Raw genomic sequence first — 26488 nt, 5'->3', positions numbered from 1 at the left:
AGGCAGCTTCCCCCATCCCCATTCTGGATCGTCTGTGTCCTAGACAGTGTCTGGAGGTTCCACTGCCCACAGTCCTTGCCCCCATTCTGAGGCTGCTGAGTTTGGCGATGCCTGGCCCTGGCAGGCCACGTCTCCTCTGGCTCCTGGCTCTCTGGCTGGCCGCTGTGGGCCAGGGGAAGGGAGAAAAGGTGGGTTGGGTCTGGTTGGGTTTGAGGCTGGGATAAAGACTGGGGCCAGTACTGGGGGGTAGACTTGATGGAGTCTCAGGGATTTGGGGTCGGATTCAACGTCCTCTGGATGGGACAGAGACTAGAGAGAATGTCAGGCATTGGAAATTGTCCTTGGGAGTTTGAGGGGAATCGGGATGGGACAAAAAGGGCCTGGATGTGTTGGGGGTGGGGGGAGGGGTTGGGATATAGTACCTGTCCCAACGCCGTCTTTGTGTCAGTGACCAAACTGTTGGTTCCTTTTCTGTTTCTCTTTGTCTCTATCTCTGTCTTTGTCTCTGTCTGTCTCTCTCTTCCCTTCTCTCCACGTCTCCATACATGAATTTTTGGGCATCTCCGTCTCTCTGGGTATGATTAGATCTCAGTGTTCGTCTGGCTGCTGCTTTCTGTGACTACATGACTACTGACACCTGTGTTTCCATCTGTCTCTCTGACGCTAGTTCTCTCAATTCCAATTCAATTCAATAAACATATATTAAGCACCTATTGTGTGCTCATTATCAGGGATACAACAGTGAAAAAACAATACGTCCTCTGCTTTCATGAAGCTTACATTCCAAGAGGGGAGATCTGATCCAGAAACAAGCACGCTTTAAAACAGGATGTGATCACTGGGGCAAGGGAGAGAGCCAGATGAAACAGTCTAGGAAAATCTGAGGATGGACAGATCACTTTTTCTCACTGTTCCCTTGCGTCTTTGTCTCTCTGTGTCCTTATTTCTCTATCTCCATCTATTGCTGTCTCCCTCTCTCTATCTTCACCTGTCCCTCTCTCTCTCCCTTTCTCTGCCTAAATGTGTGCCTCTGCCCCTCTGTCACTTTCCTTGTGTCACCATGTTCTTCTGCCAGTCTCTGTGTGTGTCTCTCTCCCTATGTGTCTCCTTGTCTCTCTTTGCCTCAGTGCTGCCTAGCCTAAATGGGAGTATGCCCACAGGTTTCATGAAGCCCTCCCAGGCCTGTCAACTATCTGTTATGACTACAGTAGACATTGTTCCTATCCCCTTAGAGTCTCCAGCATTGATGGAGCATCTGCTGTGGGCCTGCTCCCACATGAGGGATACAAAGTCACTGAGCTTCCAGTTTCTCTCAGGCACTCAGGACTTGCTTGGTCCCTGCCCCTCCCCCCAGCCCCTAAAGATACTCCACTGGTGACCAAGGGACCATTGCCTAGCCCTTCTGATTGGGGTTGAACTAAGAAATTCTTATTTGTCACTGTTCTGTCTGAGCATGTGTCTGTGTCCTCATCCTCTCTCTCTCTCTCAGTCTCTCTCTCTCTCTGTCTCTCTCTCTCTGTCTCTGTCTCTGTCTCTCTTTCTCTTTCTCTGTGTCTCTCTGAGTCTCCAGGAAGACTTCAGTAATTCCCTCTATCAGCAGCAATGTTCCTCCTTTGACCTCTGTCACATTTGAGTTGCATTTCTGTGTCACACTCTGGAGCATTGTATCGTTTGTTTTTTTGTTTCTGTTTTTGTCTTAACCTACTGGATTGTGAATTTTGTGAAAGTAATATCTTTGTTATGCATCCACTAATACCTTGTACGGTATTCTGCACATAGGTGCTGAATATATATTTAGGGAATAGATGAATGGATAAAAGAAAGAAAGAAGGGATGCATGAATGAATGAGTTTGTTGAGTGGGCCTGTCAAGAGATTGTTTCTCTCCCCCTGAATCTATGCAGCTCTGTCCCTGATTCTGTGTCTCTGTGTTTCTTTTTGTCTCTCTGTCTCCCTTTGAGCCATGGGATGCCTCTGTCCCTCTATGTCTGAGTCTCTGTCTCTACATGAGGTCCAAATCTCAGTTTCCCTATCTGGGCTCAGTGTAAGGGAGATGCAAAGCTTCCTGGCACCAGGTATAGTTGACTTAGGGGTGGAATTCGAGGTTCCTTAAGAGATCAGCACGTGACAGTAATAATAATCTCCCATTTCTGCTCCAACATGCTTTCCCATCTGTTGTGTCCTAAAAGCCTTAAGCCCCCTTGTGGGATAGGCAGGCCAGCCAAATGGGTTTGTCCCTATGTGACATAGGCATTGTTATCCCTAACTGACATAGACAAGAGAAGCTGGGGCCAGAGGGGGCAAGGGGAACTTATCTCACGAGTCATAGGAAGAGCCAAGGCTAGCACCTAAGTCTCCAGATTCTTGCAGCCCAGGACGAGCAGACTGAGGCCTTGCCCTCAGGGAACTCACATCCTAGAGATGGGGGGAGTAGGGAATCTGTTGGGGAATGTGTGGAAGAAGCAAGAAGCAAATGCACAGAATTCTGTCAGAGATCAAAATGAGGCTTCAGTAGAGAGGGGTTGCATGGGCTGGGAATACTACTACTAGGGCTGGGCAGCTGGGACTTTGTCCCAGAGCACCTGAATTTGGGGAGTGTTTTCTTCCTTTAATGGATCTCCAGTCTGCTGTCCCCCACCCTGAGGTCCTCTGGTCCCACTCCACTCAGCACCACCCTAAGTTTCTTGCCTTTCTCCTGGGGTCTGTCATTCTCTACCACCCTGGACCTGCCTGTCCTCTCTACTCTCCTTCCCCCTAGGAGAAAGGGATCGAGGGCCAGACATCATCAGCTGTGTTACAGGGACTGGGGTCATACCCTCTTGGGGACAGGCTACCCCCTCTCCTGGTGAGACTGTACCCGCCTAGGACCGACGAATCCTCTTCACCTTCTCTCTCACTGTTCAACTGATCTTACTCCAAACAAATGCCAGGCCACTGACCTAGGAAGGATCCCTGTCAACTACTCCTACCACCACTTAACTGAATATATCTCAAGTGCTGGGATTCCTAGTTATGGTTCTGGATTCAGATAGAGCTAGTCAAAAAAGACTTCCTGAAACAGATGGAGATGGGTCCCAGAGGTGTCAGACTCTCAGCTGGCAGGTTATATGGAGCCCCCAAACTCCTAAAAGCATGGACTGATCCATATTATAATGTAAATTGAAAAATGTTTAACAAAATAAACAAAGATACAATGCAACATAGATAATGTTACTTTGTGGTTTTCTAAGCCAGTATGCCAGCACTGGATCAGTTTCTACTTGAGTTTGACACCACTGGCCATATTTTGAAGGCAGGAAAATGCATACATTGAGGCAGCAAAACGGTCCAAGCAGGGAAGCTGGTGACCTTAGGACATCTTGCTCCATGCTCTTGGCCCCAAATTTTCTTTTTATATCCACCTTTGCCTCCCAAGTTTTCCTGAGTTAAAGTTAAAGTAAAAGAAACTCGCTCTGACCCTGGGCTAGTCTCTTCTACCCACCCCCCTTCCCTATCAGCCTTTCTTGTACAATAGTTGGCTGGAGTCAGGGAGGGGGGAGTGTTAAGGGGAGGACAGCTGTTGCCACATCCCTTCTAGGAATAGGCCTGGAGATCTTTTCCCTAGCACAAGACCTATCCAAATCGAGGACTCAGCTCTCTCCCCAGGGTGGGGCTTCCTTAATCAGTCACCACAAGGCTACAAACCAAGAATCACATGCCTGCATAGTCAGAGCTCAAACTGAGCCCCTCTGAACTCTCACTTGGCTCCTTGGTCCACCCTCCAGTGGATGCACCTACACACAGACACAAACACACACAAGGACCCTCATAGTCCCGTTGTCATTTTAGGTCAGAGGTTCAATGGCTCATAGATTCAGAGCTTGAGACCTTATACGTCATGTAGGCCAATGGTGTCAAGCTCCAATAAAAATGGAGCAATTAAACTCCATGAAGATCCCCACTGGCTGCGTGTTGACTTAGAAAACCACATACTAACATTATCTATGTTCCACTGGTATTTTTACTTATTTTTTTACTTATTTTTTGTTAAATATTTTCCAATTACATGTTAATCTTGTTTGGGCTGCATTCTGGAGTATTGTAAGTCTGATACCTCTGATCTAGTCCAATAAAATGAGGGCCCTTATTAGGCAGGAGGAGGAATTAGGGGAAGGAGTCAGTCTATCTACATACGAGGGAACTTAGCCCCAGAGATGTTAAGTGAATTGTCCAAGAGGCACGCAGGAAACAAGCAGCAGACCCAGGATTCAAATCCAGATCCACTGACTCCAAACTCATTATTCTTTCCCTGCTATGAAGGCTGTTTGCTTCTTCTTGGGAACTTTATTTATAATTAGATCACAAGTGAATAATGGTGTTTTGGTTAGGTTACCTGGTCTAAACAGCCTGGTTTCAGTCACATTTGTGGCTAATTGAAAGAATCCATTGATGTTCCACTCAATCACGTACATATTTATAAAAAGATAATTGTGTTAAAAGTAGTAACATAGAATCATATTAAATAACATCTGGGTTTTTTTTTAAATTCTAATTTTTAAATTCTAAATTTTGTCACCATTGTCACTTAAATGACATTATAGTCTAAAGAGGAAACATATTAGGAGCAGAATTTAAAGAAGCAAATGCATAGCTTCTTACAGGGAATAGGGAAAGGCATAATGAGGTAGTGAAAAGAGACCTAAATTGAGGGTCGGTACAACTGGGTTTTCAGCCCACCTCTGCCCCTGACATCACTCTGTGACCTTGAACAAGTCCTTTTCCCTCTTTACGCCTCAATTCCTACTCAGTAAAATGAGATCGTTTCAGTAGACGGTCTCTAAAGCTCCGAAAAGCTCTGACTTTTTCTGCCTGTGATCCTAGGTGGGAAGATGAGGGAGCATTGGGCTCTTAGACCCCTCTCTCCTCACTTTCTACCTTCTGTATAGGTCCACTCCAAACACTGTAATATGAAGACAAAGTTCCTCACAAATCCTCCATGTACCTCATGTGCAGCTTTTAAGAATCAGGTCTGCCCACCAGGCTGGAGCAAGAGTTGGGATAAAGGAATGGAGGAATGCAGGTATTAGCCTATCCTTGTTACCCCTACTTCCCCACCAAATACCCAAAACCCTGCGGCTGGGAAGTCCCAGGCAGGACAGAGAGGAAATTACTAGGAGCAGTGTATGGTTGGGAGGGTCTTAAGGAAAAACTTGGGAAAGGCACAACTGGTGGGGTGGAGAAAAAGGAACAATTATTTGGAGGTGGGAGTCTGCCCAAGAAGATGGGAGGGAAATCAACGCTGAAAGCCTCAGATGAACAGGATAAGTTTCGTGGAGACATCAAAAAGCCCCACTGGACAGAGAGAAGTATCCTTTCCTCCATATCCTCTCAGATCTTTCTACCTTCTCTAAAGTGGGTCCTGAATGCCCAAGGGTTCAGGCCTCCACTGCTTGTTGCCCCAAGAAAGGGGCCCTTACAGCAGGATCTCCATTACTGACCCCTTTCTTGTCTCAGTTACACTGTGACTCTGGGAGAGAACAACATCTTGATGTCTGGCTGCAGCCAGACCTGCTGGAGAGAAGTGGAAGAGAAGGCCTGCTGTCCTGGGTACTGGGGCTCTGAGTGCTACGGTATGGGGCAGGGACCAATGGGAACATTGCAAACTTTTTACCATGGGGGTGGGCCCCAGACCTACCAGCTCAGTTCCCCTGCAACAAAGGGACCATGACCACATGAGGCCAAGGCCATCTTACAAATGGCTCCTCTTCCAGCAGGAAGACTGACTCTGGGTCTCATGGTGAGGGTCTCCTGACCTCCACCAGATGTAGGAGGCACCTTCAAACTCCGCCCCCCCCCCAGGAGGGAGAGAGGGGTGGCTGGACTCTCGGCACCCTCTGATGCCCAAAGGTGTCTCTATGTCCCTGGCTCATCTCTGTCAGAGTGACAGGGGGCCTGGCATCTTCTAGGGCTGGAGCCTGAGCCCTATTGACCCTCCTGATTCTTCACAGAGTGTCCTGGGGGAGCCAGTAAGCCCTGTAATGGTCATGGTACCTGCCTGGATGGGATTGGTCAGAATGGGACGTGTGTGTGTGAGGTGAGAGGTTGTGGGGTGGGCACTGAGGGGAGGACAGGAGCGGCTAATCAGCCCCTAGCATGGGCCCATGGTGAAGCAAGAGAGGAAGGAAGCATCAGAGTCTTGGGGAAGCAAAGGGAGGACCTCTCAACCAGCCAGTGGGCTATATCTCTCCCCAGGAAGGATTTGGTGGCTTTGCCTGCCAGGAGTGCAAAGATGGGAACTCATTTGGCCCTGACTGCAAGTCAGGTAAGGGGGCAGGAGTTAGAGTGAACAGAAGGTATCATAGAGACGCAGGCCAAGGGACAGAGACTGAGGCAGGGAGGGGAGAAAGAAAGACAGAAAGACAGAAACAAGTATGCAGACCAAGAAAATCCATTTGACACAGAGAGACATACTCAGAGATACAGAGAAAAAGACAAAGACAGAAAGAGACACAGAGAGAGACAGAGTTAGAGATATATAAACAGAGACCCACAGAGAGTGAGAGGGAGGCAGAGAGACAGACATGAGAGACAGAAACAGACAAAGTTAGAGACACATAAACAGAGACCCACAGAGAGTGACAGAGAGGTGGAGAGACAGAGAAGAGTACACAGACCAGGAAAAGCCATCAGACACAGGCATCAAAAGAGAGACACAATCAGAGTTCTACATAAAAAGACAGAGGGAAAGGGAACGAAAATAAGAAATAGAAAGAAAAACACCGTGAGACTTCTCCTCCAGCCAGTCCTCATGCAGTCTGTCTTTACCTGTTCATACCTCTCCAACCCACCCACGAGCTCTTAGGAAAAGGTATTTCTCTGTTTCCCTGCTTAGGGCCACCCCTTGGCCCCACCAGGTCCAAATGAATTTTGGAGAACGGGGTGGGGATGGAGTTTTGTGTTCTAGTTTTCACAGAGTGAAGAGCTCCTAGGTATCCCTGGCTTGGGACGGGGAGAGGAGGGGTGTGTGAAGTGACCAGGCCTGATCCCAGGCTTGATACCCAGTCAAGGTGCTGGGTAAGCTCTAAGGATGGCGCTCTTTTCTTCCTTACAGTGTGTGACTGTGTCCATGGGGTGTGCAAGAATGGACCCCAAGGTGATGGGAGCTGTCTCTGCTTTGCTGGTTACACTGGCCCTCGGTGTGACCAGGGTGAGTGACCTGGGCCAGGAGGGCCTCAGGAAGCATTTTCAGGGCAGAGGGTGGCCACAGGCATGGAGGAGGACAGAAAAGCAAATGGGGACCGTGGGTTAGTTCTCAGTAATTCACTCTCAGCCTAATTCTTTCCTGCCTAATAGGCCCACCTGAACCTTAGGGCTAGAAGGGAGGTCAGAGATCACTGAGACCAACCTCCCCCTCCCCCCCTTTGCAGAGGAAGGGGATGTTTTGTCCAAGTTGACTCAGTGAGTCAGGGTCAGAGTTAGGACTGGGACCCAGGGGTCCTGACTACCTCTTCTACTATTCTGCCCTGTTCTTCTGCTCTGCTTCCAGAAGCGCCTGGCTGCAAGGCCTTGGCCTGCCCAAAGAACTCACAGTGTGTGGGAGCAGACACTAAGGTACCCAGCTGCAAGTGCCTACCAGGTTACCGGCTCCAGGGCAGCCAATGCCAAGGTGAGCCCCTAGAACCACCTAACCCCAGACCTCGGAAGACCCAGGAAAAGCCCTCGCTGCTCAAAAAAGGAGTGACCCCCCAATTCTCTACACCCCAACAGGGGCCCAACTCTAACCTATGTATGCACATTTAGACACAGAGACAGATTGTTAAAAATGGGGAAATTTGACTTCAGTGCCCTCAGCTTCTCCTTTCTGCAATCTCCCTTCCCTTTCTCAAACTCTATTCTTACCCTGTTCTCTTCTCATTTTCCTCTTCAATTGAAAAAGGATCCCACTCAGTAATTTACACTTTACTATGAATTCATCTCCAGTTAGGCATTGGCCTGATTTCCTGGTGGGAAATGAAAGATATCATCTTCATTAAAGGGATTCATGGATTCAGCAACTGCTCAGGGAAGGGCCCTGAAACCACATCCCCGTGTCATATGCTATCCTGTAGGGACAACCAAGGGTTCTAACCGGCCAACATGATGACTAAGAATTGATTGATTGTCCGACTCAATCATTCATCCCGTGCATGCATGCATCCATTGAATGTATATTAAATGCCTGTGAACCTGCTGCTAATACCCCAGCTGGCCTCCCTCACTGTATATAGAATAGGCTAACCCCAGCTTCCCTGCCTGATGTTCATGGCCCCTCTTCTTCTTTAAATCTTTCAGCCCAAGATCCCTGTTCTTCCTTTTCCTGCTCTCCTTTTGCTTCATGCTCGGCTCTGGATGATGGAGACTTTGAATGCAAGTGCAAGCCTGGTTACCATGGTGATGGGAAGTTCTGCCAACCCCTAGACCCCTGCACTTCCAACTATGGTGGCTGCCCCAGTGACACCACTCAATGCCGATACGTGGAGCCAGGCAAGGTGACCATGGGCTCCCAGCCAGGGATACTAGATGAGGGTAAGGCTGGGAGGGAGGGGGCTCCTCCTTCCTCTCCATGCGGGGATGGCTCTAGGATGCCAAACTGGCCTACATCCAGTATCTGGGATTCAGGCTCCAGAATCCTATGGGAGCTGTCTGGGGTGGGGGTGGGGAAGAGCTGAAGAAGGGGCTGAGGGAGCCTAGGCTCCTTCCCTTGCCCCACTCCGAGCTGCAGCCGACGGAGGGTTTCTGCTCCTCCCCTGGCGCCCCAGTCCTCCTGCACCTGTAAACCAGGCCTAATCAGGATTAGCTTCAACATCTCAGATGGCTGCATGCCTGCCACCGCCCCCTGCCGTCATTTCTTCTGTGACAGTTCAGCCACTTGCAAGGTCGATGAGCAGGGGAAGGCCAGGTGAGTATATGGCGGTGTGAGTGAGCGTGTGGGACTGTAGGACTAGGCATGCCTCTGTGTGTGAGCATGTGGGAATGGATAGGGGTGAGTGGTAACATCTCAGTTAATGGGTACAACGGCTAGAGATTCTGAAGGCCAGAGAGTCTGTATGAGTATAAATGAGAGGCAGCCTGGCCTAGGGGGAGGAGCACCAGTCAGAGCGTTAGACCCTTGCATCAAATCCGAGCCCTCCCCTTGTGGTCCCAGTGACCCGTGGAAGTTACCTAACCCCTGTGAGCCTCACTTTCTTTATTTGCAAAATAAGGAGGCAGAAGAAAGTTCTATTATATACAGGTCCCTTCCAGCTCTGTGACCTAGGACTTGGGGTAGGGCATGCGCATGTGAGGGTCCATACTAAGATGCCTGAGTCAGTTTCATTTCATTGCACCAAACAATTGAATACCTTCTGGGTTTTGGAGATGCAAAAATGAAAAAAAAAAGATTACTGGTGAATGGGAAGGGGGCAGAGATGGATGGATGCAATATGTTACGTCATAAATAAGTATGCAAGGCAGCTAGAGGCCTCAGTGGATAGAGTGTTGGGCCTGGAGTTAAGGAGTTTGTATTTTATTTTATTTTATTTTTTTGGGCTAGGCCATGGGGTTAAGTGACTTGTCCAGGGTCACATAGTTAGTAAGTGTTATGTGTCTGAGGCCAGATTTGAACTCAGGTCTTCCTGAATTCAGGGCTGGTGCTCTATCCACTGCACCACCTAGCTGCCTCTAGGGGTTTGTATTTTAGATCAGGCAGTGTGGTGTGGCAGATAGAGTGCCAGGCTTGGAGTCAGAAGAATCTGGGTTTGAATCCTGCCTCGGCTACTCGCTAGCTGTGTGACCCTGGGCAGATCACTTAAGTTCTCTCAGCCTCAGTATTCTCCTCTATGAAATGGGGATAATAATAGCACCTACTCCATAGGGTTGTTGCAAGGATCAAATGAGATAATGTGTGCAAAAAAAAGGTTTGCAAGGATGATGCATAAATGCTAGCAATTATTATAATTATAATTCTTATCATTATCCTAGTGTCAATAGGGAACCAAAGATTTTGGTCAGAGGGGTCACACAATCAGACCTTAGGAAGGCCATGTTGGTAACTGAGTTAAGGCTAGATTAGAAAGGGGAGAGAGAGAAGTTAAGGAGATGAGATAGAAGTTTACAACAGTGGTCCAGGGAAGAGGTGATTATGGTCTGAGCTAGGCTCAGCGAATAGGAGGGGACAGGTGTGAGAGGTATTGTCGAATTCCAAGACTTCCTGACTGATTAGATATTGTAAGGAAGGGAGAGAAAAGAGTCAAGGGTGATCTCATAATTTTGAGCCTGGATGGCTTAGAGGAGGAGGAGGAGACCATCACCAGAATAAGTGAGAAGGGCAGATTAAGAGGGGAAGGCAATGAGTTCTGCTTTGGACATATTGAGTTTGAGATTTGGGTGAGACATTCATGTGGGTCAGGGGGTCTAAGGAGAGATTGGAGCAAAGATAGATTTGGTAATTTGGAATTTTTTTTTTAGGCAATTGGGGTTAAGCGACTTGCTCAGGGTCACACAGCTAGTAAATGTCAAGTGTTTGGTTTGAGGTCGGATTTGAACTCAGGTCCTTCTGACTTCAGGGCCAGTGCTTTATCCACTGCGCCACCCAGCTGCCCCCAGAGATAGATTTGGGAGTCACCTCCATTGAGGTGGTAATGGAAACCAATGGAGTTGATGAGATAGACAGTACTGATAGGTATGTTCTCTTTCTAAGAGAAGAGGTAAGGGACAGGGCCTTGGGGAAACCCCTCCCCCACGCAACACACATAGGAGACAGGAGTAGGATGAACCAGAAAGAGCAATTGAGAAGGATCAGACAGATGGGGGAGAGCCAGTAGTGTCCACCATCGTGGCAGTCCAAAGAGAAGAGAAAATATTCAGAAGAAGGGGGTAGTCAAGAGCAGTAAATGCCGCAGAGAAGGCAAGGAAGCCTAGGATCAGAAGAGCCTAGACGAGCCGGCAATGAAAGCCTAACTGGTGACCTTTGAGAGACCAATGTCAGCAAAATAGTCACAATGAAAAATCATTTGAAAGGAGCTGAGGGGTGAGTGAGGGAGTGTTGAGGAAGCAAGGGAGTCAAGTATAGACTGTTCTTCCTGGAAATGTAGCCTTTCCTAGAAGAGGAAGAGAGAAAGAGGATGAAATGTGAGAGGGGTGGGAGACGGGGTCAAGAGGAAGTTTTTTAGATTGGGAAAGACCAGAGCATGTTTGTGGTTTGAGAGGAATGGGCCAGTAAAGGGATGCATGAGAGAGGGGGATAGGCCTATCGTCCTTCCTCAAACCAAGTATCCCATCTCCCATTCCCATCTTTGCACTGGAAGTCCCCCATGTTTGCAATGCTCTCCCTCCTCACTTCGGCCTCCTGGCCTCCCTGGCTTCCCTCAAGTTTTGGTTCAAGCCCTACCTTGTGCAGGGGCCTTTCCTGGTGCCCTTAGCTGCTAGTGCCTTCCCCTCTGAGATTACCTTCCATCAACGCTGTATCCATCTTGGATGTACCAAGTAGTTTGCATGTTTTCTCCATTAGAAAGTGAGTTTCTTCAGGACAAGCACTGTGCTGTTTGGCATTCTTTTGTTTACTCAGTGCTTAGCATAATGCCTGGCACATAAGTAAGTGTTTAATAAACACTTGCACACTGACCATCACTTGAAAGGAGGATTAGGCTTCTTCTGTGTGGCCCCAGAAGGCAGAATTAGGAGCAATAGATAGAAGCTGTAGAGGCAGATTTTGGCTATTAAAAGAAAGGTAATTGGAGCCATCGAAATAGGAACAGTCTCAGCAAGTAGAGCTCTCCATCACTAGAGGTCTTCACACAGAGGCTGGATGCTCACTTGTCAAGGATATCACTCGTTCACTTGTGGGTCAGACTGGATGGGCTGAAGGTCCTTGCAAATCTGAGGCTCTGTGATTGTGGAGGGAGATGAGGAGATTGGGGAGTAGGGATGGGGAAATGCCGGTCATTCAAGGCCAAGCGAGCCAATGGAATTACGGCTGAACCTGGGCTGGGGAGGCAGCTGCTCGTTTAGATGTGCTTGTATGGGTATCAGGAACCAACAAGCATTGATCGGGTGCCCTGTTCTGGGTAGATTTGGAGGTTTCCCAAGGGCAATCCTCTTCTTTGCTGTGTCTTCCAGTTTTTTGATAATGAAGTAGTGTTTTTCAAGTGCCTAGATTAAAAAAAAAGATTAAAATGCAGCTTTCCTAACCCCTGAGGAATGTATATTCTACTGAGGGAGACAATATGTAGGTGTGTGTGTATAATATCTATCTGCGCACACTATGTGTGTGTGTGTGTGTGTGTGTGTATGTGTGTAGAGAGAGAGAGAATATGTAAAAATAAAACAAGACCTTCTGACAGAGAAATGATGGACATGAAACAGAAAGAGACAGGATATGGCCACTGTATCTACTTGTTTTGTCTGGCAATGCCTGTTTGTTGCAAGGTGGTCTTCCTTCCTTCTTTCCTTCTTTCTTTCCTTCCTTTCTTTTTCTTTCTTTCTTTCTCTAGATTTAAATGGGGGGGGGATCAGTAATAGTTATGCCAAAATAAGAAGGCCATTGAAACATTTCTTAAAAACACAGAAGAGAACAGGAGGGAGTTCAGAAGGAGACACCTATGAGCAGAACAGCTTTGAAAGTGATATGTAGAATTTGTTACATACTTTTGTTTAAGCAAGTGGTATGAATTGGAAATTCAGAGTTTCATGCGGAATCCTCTTTCTTTGTGTTCTGTGTGTATGGAAATGCTCTTTTGGGGTTTTTAAGTTTGGAATTTTTTAAAAAAAAATTTAAGGCCCTATGAAATAAATACAAGGTAGTGTTGGGAAGGAGCAACAGGGAAGGGCCTGGGGTTGGGGAAAGGTGTGAGAAGATCAGGAAAGACTTCGTGTAGATTAGGAGCTGGTGCTTGGGCTGAACCTTGAAGGAAACAGGGATTCTAAGAAGTGGAGGTAAGGAGAGAGAAGATTCCAGTCAGTTCAAAGGGAGATGGTGAAAAGAACAGCACAAAAGTCAGTTTGACTGAATTGTGGAGCATGACAAGATGTGTGATACATAAATAAGTCTGGAAAGCTAGGTTGGGGCCAGGTTCTGAAGGACTTCTGCTTTTTAAGCAGAAGATCTTATATTTGGTTCGATGGGCCATAGGGAGCTGCCACTGGGGTTCATTGAGCAGGGGAGTGACAAGGTCAGACCTGAACTTAAAGGGAATCACTTTGACATCTATATGGAAGATGGGCTGGAGAAGGGAAAGATGAGGCAGGGGCACCAGTTCAGAGGCTACTGCAATAGTCCTCCAGATTAGAAGCACCCTGAGGGCAGAGTCTCTGTCTTTTCTTCTTCATTTTAGCTTAGCACACCGTTCTTCACAAAGGAATCCTCAGTTAAGGTCTCTTGACCCGAATCTAACCAGGGAGGCAAGACCTGAATACTAGACAATAAGAAAGGTCAAAGGTGAGGAGCTCTAGGGACTCAGAGAAGGGAAGACCACTCTGGACTAGGCTGGGGAAAGTTTCCTGGAAAAGGAGAGATCTGACCTGAGCCTTGGAGGCTGGGGGCAGGAGGAATTTGAATAGGTAGAAGCAGGAAGAAAGGAAGGCAGAAAGAGGGGAACTAAGGAACAAAAGGGGTCAGAGGATGCGAAAGAGATTGATCCAGAGCTAGGGAAAGGATTTTGTTAAAGCTGATTTCCCATCCCCCACCCCCCATCAGGTGTGTCTGTGACGAAGGGGAGATCGGGGATGGACACTCCTGTTATGGACACTTTATCAGAGAGCTGGAGAGACTGAACAACCGGCGCCCGAACCTGAGGAAGCTAACTACAGCCTTGTCCATGCTGGGTAATACCCCTCCTAAACTGACCTGGGGACCTCCTGCTGAGGGAAGGGCCTGAAGCCAGGACTCTGGCTTCATCAGAGGAGGGAGCAGGTCCAGGCAGAGGGAGAGGAGTATGAGAAATGCCAGCGGAGCCAGGTTGCTGGAAGCCTACTTGCAGGCAGAGGATAGATACCAAGGCAGAGCACTTGTTAGGGGGGAGAGGGTTGCCCACCCAGGCTGGGGGAGCTACTGTCATCCTCTCCCCTTGGCAGGTAAAGGCTGTGGGGAGATCCTGTCCAAGTCTGGGCCTTTCACAGTGCTGGTCCCATCCTTGTACCTGTCTGGGAGTTTGAATGTGAGTGATACTGGCCCCCTGGGTTCTTCTGACCCCTTGTTTCACCTGCTCCCTCCCCTTATCTCTCAGAGGGGCCCAGAGTATGAACTTCTTCATCCCTACACCCATCAACCCAGGGACCTGAGCAAGTCTTCCCCTGCCTGACATATACCATGGAGCAAAGGCACTGAACCCTAGCAAATTCCCCTCCCCAGAATTGTGCCATCTCAGGAGCTCAACAACCCTCTCCCTTCCTTCTTGACCAATAGACTTCCTGGGGAAAGTACAGGGCTGGGAGGGGGGAGATATTTTGCTCCCCCCATCTCTCAGCCCTTCTTCCTAACCCCCTCCTGAGAAGGCCAAACTTTTCCCTGGAAATCCCCTTCCCCTCAGAGGGTGCCCATACCTTCAGATAAAATCCTTTTCCCTTTTCTGGTGGTTTCTGATCTGAGCCAGGAGGAACTGCTGCAGGGACTCCCCCAAAGCCTACTTTTGGACCAGAAACCATAGTTCTCTCTTCCCTTGTTCCACTGGGATTCTGGTCCCCAATTTCTTCATAGGATCATCGATCTCGAACCAGAAAAGACTTTGAGGCCATCTAGTCCAAACCCCTCATTTTACAGATGAGAAAACCGAGACCCAGAGAGTTTAAGTGACTTGTCCAAGATCACACAGGTAGCAAGTGTCAGAGGTGGAATTTAGAGTCAGGTCCACCAACTCCAGAGCCAGTATTTTTCCTGTCCTACCATGCTGACCCCCAATCTTCCTATGGAACCCCAGGGACACTGGGCCTTCAAGTATGTCGCTATCTCATTGTGGTCATCAAGTGCTCTTTCCCAGTAGCCCCCCTGAAATCCTCCTTTTGCTTTCCATGAAGGAATCGTTATCAAGATCAGTATGCAAACTACACATCATTCCTGGACAGCACTTGATAAAAGATCTCCTCGCATCCCCCCTGACCTCCAAGACATTGTGGACACTGGCTGGAGAGTCACTGACCTTTACTAGCAGCAAGTATCTAGTAAGGAGGCCCCAGAGGACCACAAAGTCTTCCCATCTTCTCTGAGCCTCTCTATATGCTCAGTCCTTTCCTTAATGCCATGGGGGATAGAAAAGGTGGAGCAGAGAAAGAACAGGAATGGCCCTGGGATCTACTCTGGGGAAACTGACCATCTGAAGGAGACATGGGAGAAGGAGACCCAAGTCTTGCTTTCAGAAAGCCCTGCGGCCTGAGCAGGCCAAAGTTAAGGACTAAATTTGGAGATTTTGACTATAGGCACTTCCGAAGATGTTTGGAAGAGGGACAGCTCCCTGGGAAGGTTTTGGGGAGATGGTAGGGCTTGGGTGCATCCTTCAGGGATTGCATAGAAACATAGAAAGCTACTCTGAGCCTCAACTGGCACCAGCAGAGTGTCAGAAGTAGTCATCAGCCCAGTGTATTGGCAGGGGGAGGTGGAGAAGAGGCTTGGCCAGATTGCCATGGAGGAGACATATTGGAGGACACAGAGAGAATGGATGTCAGGTAGACAGGATAGACCCAATAACCAAGGGTCTTGAATGCCAGACAGAGGAATATGGGCTTGAATGCTGTAGTCTATGGGGACTGGGCTTGGGAATGAAATTCCCTTGTGATGTCTTTGTTAGGTTCTTGGGTCTCTAGGCTAACAGATGCTAGAAACTAGGCATTGTGTGTAAGTTATACCACTTACTCTGGTCAAAGATATCTAGGGACCTGGGGGTCTTCTGGAAGGCAGGCTGGGTGGCTGGCTCTCACTGCAGGGAGGAGCTCAGGAGTCACCAGGCAGGGCCCTGGTTAGGGGAAAAATGATTTGATGCCTGATGCTTTTGTAGAGCTCTGAAAAAATATACAAATACAAAGACCAACCAGGTTTGACATACAGCATCCTTCAGCCCAACTTGCCTGCATCCAACGGCATCTTCCATCTTGTCAGCAATATCCGCAGACAGCCCTCTTCAGCCTTCATCCAAGGAGACCCAGAGGTGAGCCAAGCCTGTCCTCTTCTCAAAGTGAATTCATCTGGGGTGGGCGATGGAGAAGAGAGTGTTCTAGCCCCTGCCCAGGATCATTTCTGTGCTGAAGGCAGCCTGGAGAAGGGGTCTCGTGGCTCGCCCGATGAGAGAGTCAGGCCTGGTGGGATTACTTGTAAAAGAGCCTTGAATACCAGACAGAGGCCACTGAGAGAGCCGAGGCAGGGGAAGGAGGTGCTAGGCAGAGAAGCGAGCATTTTTTTGTGATGATTTGTGATGGTGTGTTCTTGACGTGCCCTCTCTGGCCCAGGGCTCCAGGGGTCTTAGCTGAGGTTGGCTGAGACAGAACAGAGTGGACCCTTAATAGAGGAAGCCTTCCTAAGACACCCAAGCCTGACTTCCTAGGGGTGAGGGTGAGGATACACTCCCCTCACCAAACCCTAGAGGACAGGAATTCCTTCTCTTTTGCTGTCTAAGCAGTTACGAAAGGTAGTCTGTGTGATCACCCACCTCTCCTTATGCCTGGGCACATGCCCACAGTGCCCCCAAGGGAGTGCACATCTTTGTGTAGAAGTGTATCTGGAACCCCAGGGCAGGGAGAAGGGGCAATCTTAATCTAGAGCCCAAGTCACCTGCATGATTAACTTCTCAGGCTCCATGAAACCTATTGTTCATCTGGAGCCCTGGGGAGGGAGCAACCCCCACCAAATACTCTAACCCATTTGCTAGGCAGTCCCTGGGTTTGCTTGGGAACCAGGCTCAACAGTGACTTTTGACCCTGACCCCATGAGGGGAAGATTTCTGGACTCACAGGGCAGAGAGGTGGGAGAAAGAGGATAGGAGGACTGAAGGAAGGCAGGTATTTCTCCCCTCTTCATGGATTTGTATAGACCCTCCGAAGAGGTTATTTCATTCACTAGACCCTTTTTGATGCTCTCACAATGACTTTGGCCTTGGAAGAAGCCATAGCCCTCCCTACAAGTAATGGTGCATCTCTGGTCCCAAGGGGCCAGTGAAGGGGCAGAGGGAATACTGATTTTAAATGCCAAATTCCTGCCCCTTAGGCCCTAAGGGCTGTCAGGGGTAGCAGGAAAACTAGGGTAAGCTTCCCCTCCTGGATGGGGGAACAGGGACCTGAGTCCCCAGGGTCTGACTAGGCAAAGATTCTAGCTCCATTATTACCCACAATCAAGTTTAAATACATTGGGTTGATGATGCCCCTCTCTATCCTGGGGTTCAGGAGAGATTAGGCTATAGCTAAGTGAAATTAGAGTGGGAATAATGAATGTTCTCCCCAGGGCTGCTCAGACTGTGAGGAAGGACTGGGAAGCCTTCCCTGTAAGCGGAAGGAGGAGGGTTGAGCAGCCCTTTCCAAAGTTGGCCAGACCTTCTGGCCAGTAGCCTTCAGGTCTCCAGCATCCCCCAGGGGCTAATCCAGGCTCTCAGGGAGGAGCATTCTCTTTGTGAGTGGCCAAAGACAGAAAAAGGGGAGGTGTTCTTTCTCCAGACTACTCCAAAGCCCACCCAACCCAAGTATCCATTCAATGTGTCCCTGCAGAAATCCATCGGGAAGATCCTGGCTTCCATGGATGTCTTCAACCGGTTTGAAACCATCCTGGAGGTGAGCAGATGATAGAGGGCCTCAGAAGAGACAGCTCCGCTTTCTGACTTGGCCGCCTAGACGGTCCCCTTGTCTCCTGCTCCCCCAGATGGCTGCCAGCCCTGGTTCCTTGGTCTCAGACTCTTCCTCCTTCCCTTTAATAAGCTCCTATTTATCAGAATTCTTTCCATCCGTTATCTTAATTCATTATTCTTAAAACAGCACTGTGAGGGAGGCAAAACAAGGATTCTTATGCCCTTTGTACAGAGAAGGAAACCGAGGCCCACAGAATGGAAGCAATTTGTCCAGGGTCTCAGCGAGAGACGAGACGGATGGATGAGCTGTGATTCAGACTCGGGTGTAACTGAGTTTGAGCTGTTTGGGCCTTCCATAGCTAACTTCTTATAATATCAGCATTGAAAAGGCCCTCAGAGATTATTTCATTTTACCCCTTTGTTTTGCAGACAGGGATATTTGTGCCCGGGGAAGGGAAGGAGATTACTAAAGGTACTGAGCAAAACTGAGTCTAGGGCCCAGTTTTCTTGACTTCAGGCCTTAAGCTAGCTCTTTTAAAAAAATGATATCTTTTGTTTTTATATCACCTTCATTTCAGAATATATCACTCCCTCCTACACAGTTAGCCTCCCTTGTAATAAGGAAGTTAAAAAAAGAAAGGAAGAAAAGCAGCTGAACAAAACTAACCCATATCAATTGAGTCTGGCAGTATAAGCAATATTTCATTCTCTTAGCCCCCACCCTTAGCAAGGAAGAGAGGAAGATACATTTTTTCCATCCTTGAGCTCTCTCTCTCTCCCCTCTCTCCCCTCCTCCTTCTCTCTCTCTCTCTCTCTCTCTCTCTCTCTCTCTCTTTCTCTAAAAAACTAACCCACACTGCTTCTATTCTCCTTTTCTGAGCTCTAGCTTCCTCATCTGTAAAATGGGGGTCATCTGTACAACCTTACAGGACTGTGTATAAGGAAAGCCCTATATAAAGTACAGCATTGCCTCGGGGCCTTCCTTTCCTCTCTCAACATCCTCTGCATTCTGGAAGACCTCAGATGCCTGAGCATCCCCATCCTCTGATTTGCTCCCATTCTCTCCCGTCTCTTCCATGGTCTTGTTTCAAATGAAACACAAATGTGTTTGAGTCTCCTCTATCTCAAAAACAAAACCCTTCACTCCGTCGAGGTATTACCCTATAGCTTTCTTCAGCTGTCAAGGTTCTGTTTGTTTTATATTTATAGTAAGCCCCTAAGCAGGGGTGGGGAATCTGTGGTTTGGAGGCCACATGTGGTCCTCTAGGTCTTCATCCTCACTTGAGACGTGGGGGCTTGAGGCCAAAGGTTTCCCATCCCTGCCCTAAACACAGAGCCTGATACATATTAATAAATATGTGTTCCTTTGTTAATGGGCCCTGGAATTTTATTAGCATAGGGAGCCTCTGGGTGGAAACTAGTGGATAAAGTGAAGTGTGGACTTTGGAATCATAAAGAGCTGAGTTGAAATTACTGCCTCAGTCACTAGCTGAGTAACCCTGGACAAATTCCCTGAGCCTCGGTTTCCTCATCTGTAGAATAAGGGGTTGAATTCCACAACTTCTAAGGTTCCCTCCAATTTTATATCTTTGACCGTGCAAACTTCCTCTACCAACACAGATCAGGAAAGTGGGGTCCGGGGCTGGGAGGTGACTTATTCAATCAAGTTTGTAGAGCTAGTAAATGGCAGAGACTGGATTTGAACCCAGGACTTTCCCTTAGGCCATGAAGAATGTAAGTTGCATGTGGTCAGGGCCGGTGCCCTGGAACACAGGACTTGAGCATACAGGGCAGATGCTTAATAGTTGAATTGTTGATTCCAGAACTGTGGTCTCCCTTCCATCCTTGAAGGCCCAGGGCCATTCACAGTATTTGCCCCCAGTAACGACGCGGTGGACAGCCTGAGAGATGGGAGGCTCATTTACCTATTCACCGAGGTGAGTGGCCTTGGGCCTGAGGAAGTGGGGTGGATGTTTGGGTAGAAGGAGTCAATGGAATACCTCCAGTACTGCCTGACCCATCCCACCCTCAGGGCCACACCTCCTCCCAACCTGACTGAAACTGCCTGACTCAAGCCATCTTTTGGGCTCCTCCAACCCCACTCACCCCGTGACAGTTTAAAATCACCTTTATGGGAGAAGTTCTGCATTCACCCGAAACTTTTTCCCCTCCATCAATGCAGTTTCTGACCTTCCCACCCTATCCCAGCTCACCCCCCAAAATCCTGTTTCTGTGGTCTCTCCCCTCAGTATCCTGCCCTCCCCCTAAGACCAGCAGCTCCCTGAGGTCAGAGACAGTGACCAGTGTCTGAGCTTGGCTCTATAACCAAAGGGCTGCATTAGACCAACCAAGGACTCACTGCCCCCTTTTATCCCCTAGGGCATCTCCAAACTGCAGGAACTGGTGAAGTATCACATTTACAGCAATGCCCAGGTAAGAGACCTCTAGGCTCAGCTTTCAGCCTCGGACACCCCCATCTCCTCAGTCACAGTTTCTCCTAGAGGTTCCTTCGACCCCGACTCCTCCAGGAAGCCTTCCTGATTAGCTCTACCCACCTCTGCTTTTATACTCTGTCTCTTCAGCTCACTGTGGACAAGCTGATCTCTTTGAAGCAAATCCAGACCATGGCCAACCAGGTCGTGCTCACAAACATCACAGAGGAGGTGAGTGCGGGGGCCGGCTCTCCCACTGCAGACACAGACCTGCCATAGGTGTTTTATGATTGTCCACAGACCCCCTTGGCCCTTCAGTCAGGGATGAGAGTATAGAGCTGCCTTTGATGAGGGATGTCTGTAAGCTTCTCGAGGGAGGGGGGTACCCAGTTCCCCTCCCTTCTTTCTTTCTTTGCTGTGCCCAGCACATAATGGAGATACTTGGTGACTGACTGACTGATCACCTCTGTTACACATAGGTAGATTTATGGACTCCTGGGTTGGCAGAGCTGGAAGGCACCTTAGAGATAATCCAGTCCCACGTTCCCATTTTAAATTCAAAGAAATTGAGACCCATGGGGAGGGGAGTGGGCAAGGCTATTAATGGGACTTGCTGAAGGCCACACAGCAAGTTGGTAGCATCCGATATTGGAACCCAGGCCTTCTGGCTCCCATTTGAACTCTTTTTACTGTACATTACAGGTCAACAATTCAATAAGAACCAAACAGAATATACAGGGAGGGAACCCTAGGGACCATCATTGTGTGTATGGTGAAACTGAGGCACAGAGAGGGAAAGGCACTTGGCCAGGGTTATCCAGTGAGGCAATGGGATGGACTAGGGCCCAAATGAGCTCACAGGTCTTCAGTGCCATTTTTCCCAGGGCCAGTGTAGGGGAGATGGTGAATGGGAAGGCATGGGGGATTTCTATCATAGGGGCGTATCTTCTTGGGGTCTCCTGGCATCCCTTTGAAGAGCGTGGATATTGTGGCATCCAATGGAATCATCCACCTGCTGGATGGCATCTTGCTGCCCCCATCCATCCTGCCCATCTTGCCCCATCGATGCAATGAGGACCAGTACAAGATTGTGATGGTGAGTACTTACCAAAGGGGCCTACCAACTACCAGCCATCCCCAGGAAAGTGGCCTCAGGGAGGAGGACCATTGCTGCAAAGTGCAGGGACTTAGCAGTTTTAACTCTTCCCAGGGCACCTGTGTGGATTGCCAGGCCCAGAATACCAGTGTATGTCCCCCCAATAGCCAAGAGCTGGTGAGTGCTGTGCTGTGGGGTTGAAGAGGCTTCTCCTAGGAGTGCTTCTGGTGGGGCATGAGGGAGGAGGGAACCTAAAGAAAGATTGCACCATTGTGTATGGGGGTGGGGGGAGAGGTGGGAATAAGAGAAAATAGATGTTTGGTAATTGAAAAAAAAGTTAACATTAAAATTTAAAAAAGAAAGTCTGGAGCAAAGCCTGGGCCTGAGTTTCTATGGTCATTGAAATTCATCCTCTGCTTGAGAAGGACCTCATTGAGCGGCAGTCATCTTCCAAAGTTGCCAGCTCCTTTCTCTTCAGTGAACCAGAAGGGCCCAAGGCCTCCATTTACATGAAGATAATTGAGGGTCTGTTGGAGACAGAGCTCTAAGCCCAGGGAGACAAGCAGGCTCAAGGGCTGGGAAAGTCCAGGGGTCTTGGGGTTGAGGGGAGGTTACAAGGTAGTAGGAGGCGAAAACCACCCCTGATCCCTGAACCCCAGCTCAAGGCCCCAAGATCCCCTCTGTCCTTCTCTGTCTCCATACCCTTCTACCAAACCAGGGCATTTGCTAGGAATATTTAGAAGAGGAAAAATAATCCATAAATTCAGAAATAACCCTCCTGGGGAAGGGAATTACCCAGTCCCAACTTGGATGGTGTATGAGTGACTTCTGAGCTGTGGAAGAAAGGTCTGGGTATGGCACGCTCTGCTTTTGCCGCCCTGCGGGTCCGAGGTCCCTAAACAGGAATGGAATCTCCTACCTCAGAATCACTCCCCGACCCCAGCCCCACTAATAATAATAATGATACAAAGAAGAGAAATAATGAGGTTGTCAGACAACCTCACTGCCTGTTGATTTCTTTGTAGCTACAGAATTGTGACCAGGGAGTGGAAGTTTGAGAGAGCAGCAGCTGTCTCTGACTGCCCCAGAGGCAGCATGTCCTAGTGGATAGAGAGCCAGCCTCAGGACAAAAGGATCTGGATTCAAGTCCTGCCTTTGATGCCTACTCACTGTGTGATCCTAGGCCGGGGTGGGGACCCTTCAGCCTCAAGACCACACGTAGCCTTCTAGGTCCTTAGGTGTGGCCTTTGGACTGAGTCCAAGTTTTCAGAACAAATTCTTTTACCAAGGGGATTTGTTCTATGGAGTTTGGGTTCAGTCAAAGGGCAGCACTTAAGGACCTAGAAGACCACATGTGGCCTCGAGGCCCACAGGTTCCCCATTCCTGCCCTAAGCACTTAGGCTCTCTGTGCTCTAGGCCAAAGGTGTGAAACATGAGGCCTGTGCATCCCATGTGAACCACAGTACTCCCAAGGGTAGCCAGAACCAGATTCAAATGTACTTGGGAAGTATTTAACAAAATGAATAAAAATATACTAAAACATAAATAATGTTAATATATGGTTTTCTAAGTCAATATGCACCCACAGGGATCTTTATGCATTTTCTATTTGAGTTTGACATCACTGGCCTAGAATACTGACAAGTAAAGTGACTCCCCCGCCATCACACAACCAGCATGCATCGAAGGTGGGACCTGAACTCAGGTCTTCTCGGCTCTCAAGCCAGCTTTCTATCCACTACGTCAGAATGCCTCTCACTAAAGGGAATAATAATAGTCATGAACAATAATAGTAACCGCAGACCCAAAGAACATTGGTATGGGACTGTCTCCTGATTAGTGGAGATCAGTATGGGCAGAGCTGACAAAAACTGAAGGGCTCCCCTCTCTCCTCTCTCTTGCTCTCACCAATTACCATCAAGACAGAGTCCCATACCCACAGGCTTTGGGACTGGGTTACATAATATTAACAATAATAGTGAAAATTTACATAGCACTTTATAGTTTACAAAGTATAAGGTTGCAAACCCAGAGAGGTCAAGCTACATGTCCCAGGTCACATTGTAAGTCAGTATGGGAAGAAGGAATCAGGATGGAGAAGTCTGGTTCCACAGGGATTCACAGCTATCCCTCCTAAAACTCCCACTCCCTCTTATTTCCTCCTTCTCCTAGAACATTTTCCCCAAGGAGTGTGTTTACATCCATGACCCAGATGGCCTGAATGTGATGAAGAAGGGCTGTGCTCGATACTGTAACCAGACTATGGTGGTGAGTGAATCCCAAGAAATTTGGGATGGGAGGGACCAGGGATTGAGAACTGGGACTGGGTGTGTGGAGTTATAGATGAAATTGAGGGCTCTGATTTGTGTGGGATGTCCCCCTTTGAGACTAAAGGAACCAGGTAGTGTCTTGCTTTGAGGGAGCCAATCAGGATCAAGGCCTCCCCTCTCCTGGTGAGAGAGAGAGAAGATGGCAGACAGTGATTCTAGCCCTGACTAATAGTTGGTTTGAAATGAAATTTTAAGGGAGGTTTATGCTCCTCCCGCATTCTTCCATCAGGGTGGAAGGAATAGAGGGGGAGTGAAGTACAAGATGGAGAAAGACCAGATGGGAAGAATAAAGGTCATGAAACAAAGAAGGCAGAAGAGGCAGAGTAAGGGGACGAATGGAAGACATATGATGGAGAAGACAGGACATAGAGAGGATGGAGGATGAGAGGGGTTGGGATGGAGCCTGAATAGGACTGAAAGGTTGGAATGGAAGACAGAGGATGGAGGGAATTAAATAATCCTAGGGATTTTATTAACAATTTTAGGTGGTCCAGAAACCAGTTTTGCAGACCCCTCAGCCTCTGCTAAGCAGGTGGTCTGCTGGTCAACATTTCCCAGTCGAGGCTGATGGTGTGAGGGTGGCTACATGGGGTTAAATATCCCACAGCCCACTCGCCCTCTATTTCTTCTACCTAAACTCTTCCCCCTTGCCTTATTCTCTGGGCCTCTTTTCCTGGTTCTGCTATTCAGTCATGCCCAACTCTTTATGACTCCCTTTGGGGTTTTCTTTTTTTCTTTTCAAAGGATTTTATTTTCCCAATTATATGTAAAGACAAGTTTTAACATTCCTTTTTACAAAATTTGAATTCCAGTTTTTTCCCCTTCCTCTCCTCCCCTCTTCCTAAAAAAACTACAGCGAGCAATTTGATATACATTATATATATATGTAATTATGTAAAACATATTTTGATATTAGTCATGTTGTGAAAGAAGAAACAGACCAAAAGGAAACAAAAAACATTTCAGTTTTTCTTGGCAGAGATACTGGAGTGGTTTGCCATTTCCTTCTCCAGCTTATTTTACAGATGAGGAACTGAGGCAAGCAGGGTTAAGCAACTTGCCCAGGATTACACAGTTAGTTTCATGAGGCTGGATTCGAATTCATGAAGAGGAATTTTCTTGATTCCAAGCCCAGTCCTCTATCCACTGTGCAACCTAGCTGCCCTGGTAGCAGGGCCCAATAACCCTTAAGGGGGTTCTTGGCTTGGGGGTTAAGGATGATCAGGCAGTAGCAGTGGCTGTGATGAAACAAACCATTTATTCCCCTTTTTAGGAACCCAGGGTCATAGAATTGCAGTTAGAAAAACCTCCCCTGCTACCCTCTCAGTTGAGGACCTGGTCTCATGCCTTATGGAAAAATTGAGGCCATTCACCCAGGGCCCTCTCTTCTCCCCTCCTCATCTCGTGTCACTCAGGTGATCCTTCTCCTCACTAACAAAAACTCTTCTATATACACCCTTCATCCCTCCCCATCTCGTCTCATCTTCTCCAGCAGATCAACCCCCTGACTACATACGATTGGCATCTCCACTTCCTTTTCTATCACTCTCTTCTAAACCTTCTGCACCCTGGCTTCCTACCTCATAATTCACCTGAAGCTTCTCTCTCCAGTTATCAATGATCTCTTAATGGACATACCTAATGGCCTTTACTCAATTCTCACCCTTCTTGACCTCTTTACAGACTTCAAAACACAGGATCACTCTGTCTTCCCTGACACTCTCTCCTCTCCAGGTTCTCAAGACACTCTTTCCTCGTTCTCTTTCTACCTGACAACTCCTTCTCAGTCTTCTTTGCTGGATCTTCATCCACACCATGCGCGCTAACTGTAGGTGTCCCCCAAGGCACTGTCCTGGACTTTCTCTTCTTTCTCTAGACGATCTCTCTGGGTGAACTCTTCAGCTCCCTTGGGTTCAATGATCATTTCTATGCAGAAGACCCCCAGATCTATATCTATATCCATATCTATCTATCTATCCATCTATCTATCCATGCATACATCTCTAACCTTTCTCTTGAATCTCCAGGCTTGCAACACCATGTGCCTTTTGGACCACTCAAAGTGGATGTCCCACAAGCATCTCAAATTAAATATTTCCAAAACAGAGCTTATTATCTCTGCCCCACTCCCGACAACCTTTTCTTCTTTAAAACTGTTCTGCCATCCTTCCAGTACTGCTCACAGCGTTGGAGTCATCCTCGACTGCTCTCTTGCATTCACCACACATATCCATCCCATTGCCAGATCTTATCATTTCTACCTTTATGACTTTTCTTATGTGCATCCCCTTCTTTACACTCACACAGCTGCTACCTTGGTGCAAGCCCTTGCCCCCTTATGCCCAGACTGTTGGTGGATCCTTCTGCCTCAAGTCTCCCCCTCCTCCAACTCATTCTCTGACCTGTCAAGTGGACACATTATGCCCCTGCTCAATAAGCCCCCAGTGGCTCTTGATAGCCTTCAGGACCCAATATCAAATGCTGTGTTTGGCATTGAGAGCCCTTTGTGACTGGCTCCTTCATACCTTTCCCTGCCTTTTCACACCTGACTCCTCCACACACATTCGATGATCCAGCTTTTTTGACCTCGTCACTGTTCCTCACTGTCCATCTCCTCACTCTGTGAGCAGTGACTGCCCCCGTCCTCACCTCAGCCTCCTGGCTTCACTGGCTTCCTTCAAGGCTCAGTTTAATGCTCACCTTCTTCAGCAGGCGGTTTCTGGGTGGTTTTTCACTCCAGCCCCTGCTAGGGCCTTCCACCTCTGCTATTACCTTTTATTTACACCGTGTGGATCTTGTATATATAGTTATTTGCTTCCCAACCAACAGGCAGCATTTATTAAAGGCTTACTCTGTGCCAGGTCCTGTTGTGAGCTC

The 26488-nt window shown here is 48.2% G+C and overlaps 1 protein-coding gene across 1 annotated transcript in view; it reads left to right on the top strand.

The window, feature by feature from the left end:
- The window catches only part of STAB1 (stabilin 1), a 61001-nt gene continuing 34513 nt past the window's right edge, over positions 1–26488 (top strand). Inside the window, exons 1-20 of the mRNA XM_027837274.1 lie at positions 1–188; positions 4925–5058; positions 5493–5608; positions 5987–6072; positions 6231–6300; positions 7090–7185; positions 7525–7644; positions 8310–8506; positions 8777–8916; positions 13690–13817; positions 14067–14149; positions 15006–15149; positions 15980–16129; positions 17676–17738; positions 19576–19689; positions 20132–20185; positions 20335–20415; positions 21122–21280; positions 21395–21457; positions 23454–23549. Coding sequence (XP_027693075.1) covers positions 108–188; positions 4925–5058; positions 5493–5608; positions 5987–6072; positions 6231–6300; positions 7090–7185; positions 7525–7644; positions 8310–8506; positions 8777–8916; positions 13690–13817; positions 14067–14149; positions 15006–15149; positions 15980–16129; positions 17676–17738; positions 19576–19689; positions 20132–20185; positions 20335–20415; positions 21122–21280; positions 21395–21457; positions 23454–23549 — 2175 coding nt within the window. The 5' untranslated portion in view covers positions 1–107. The remainder of the gene's footprint in view (positions 189–4924; positions 5059–5492; positions 5609–5986; positions 6073–6230; positions 6301–7089; positions 7186–7524; positions 7645–8309; positions 8507–8776; positions 8917–13689; positions 13818–14066; positions 14150–15005; positions 15150–15979; positions 16130–17675; positions 17739–19575; positions 19690–20131; positions 20186–20334; positions 20416–21121; positions 21281–21394; positions 21458–23453; positions 23550–26488) is intronic.

Source organism: Vombatus ursinus, unplaced genomic scaffold (assembly GCF_900497805.2).
Source record: "Vombatus ursinus unplaced genomic scaffold, bare-nosed wombat genome assembly UNPS02014820.1, whole genome shotgun sequence".
NCBI lineage: Eukaryota > Metazoa > Chordata > Mammalia > Diprotodontia > Vombatidae > Vombatus > Vombatus ursinus.
This window is presented reverse-complemented; position numbering and strand designations above follow the sequence as displayed.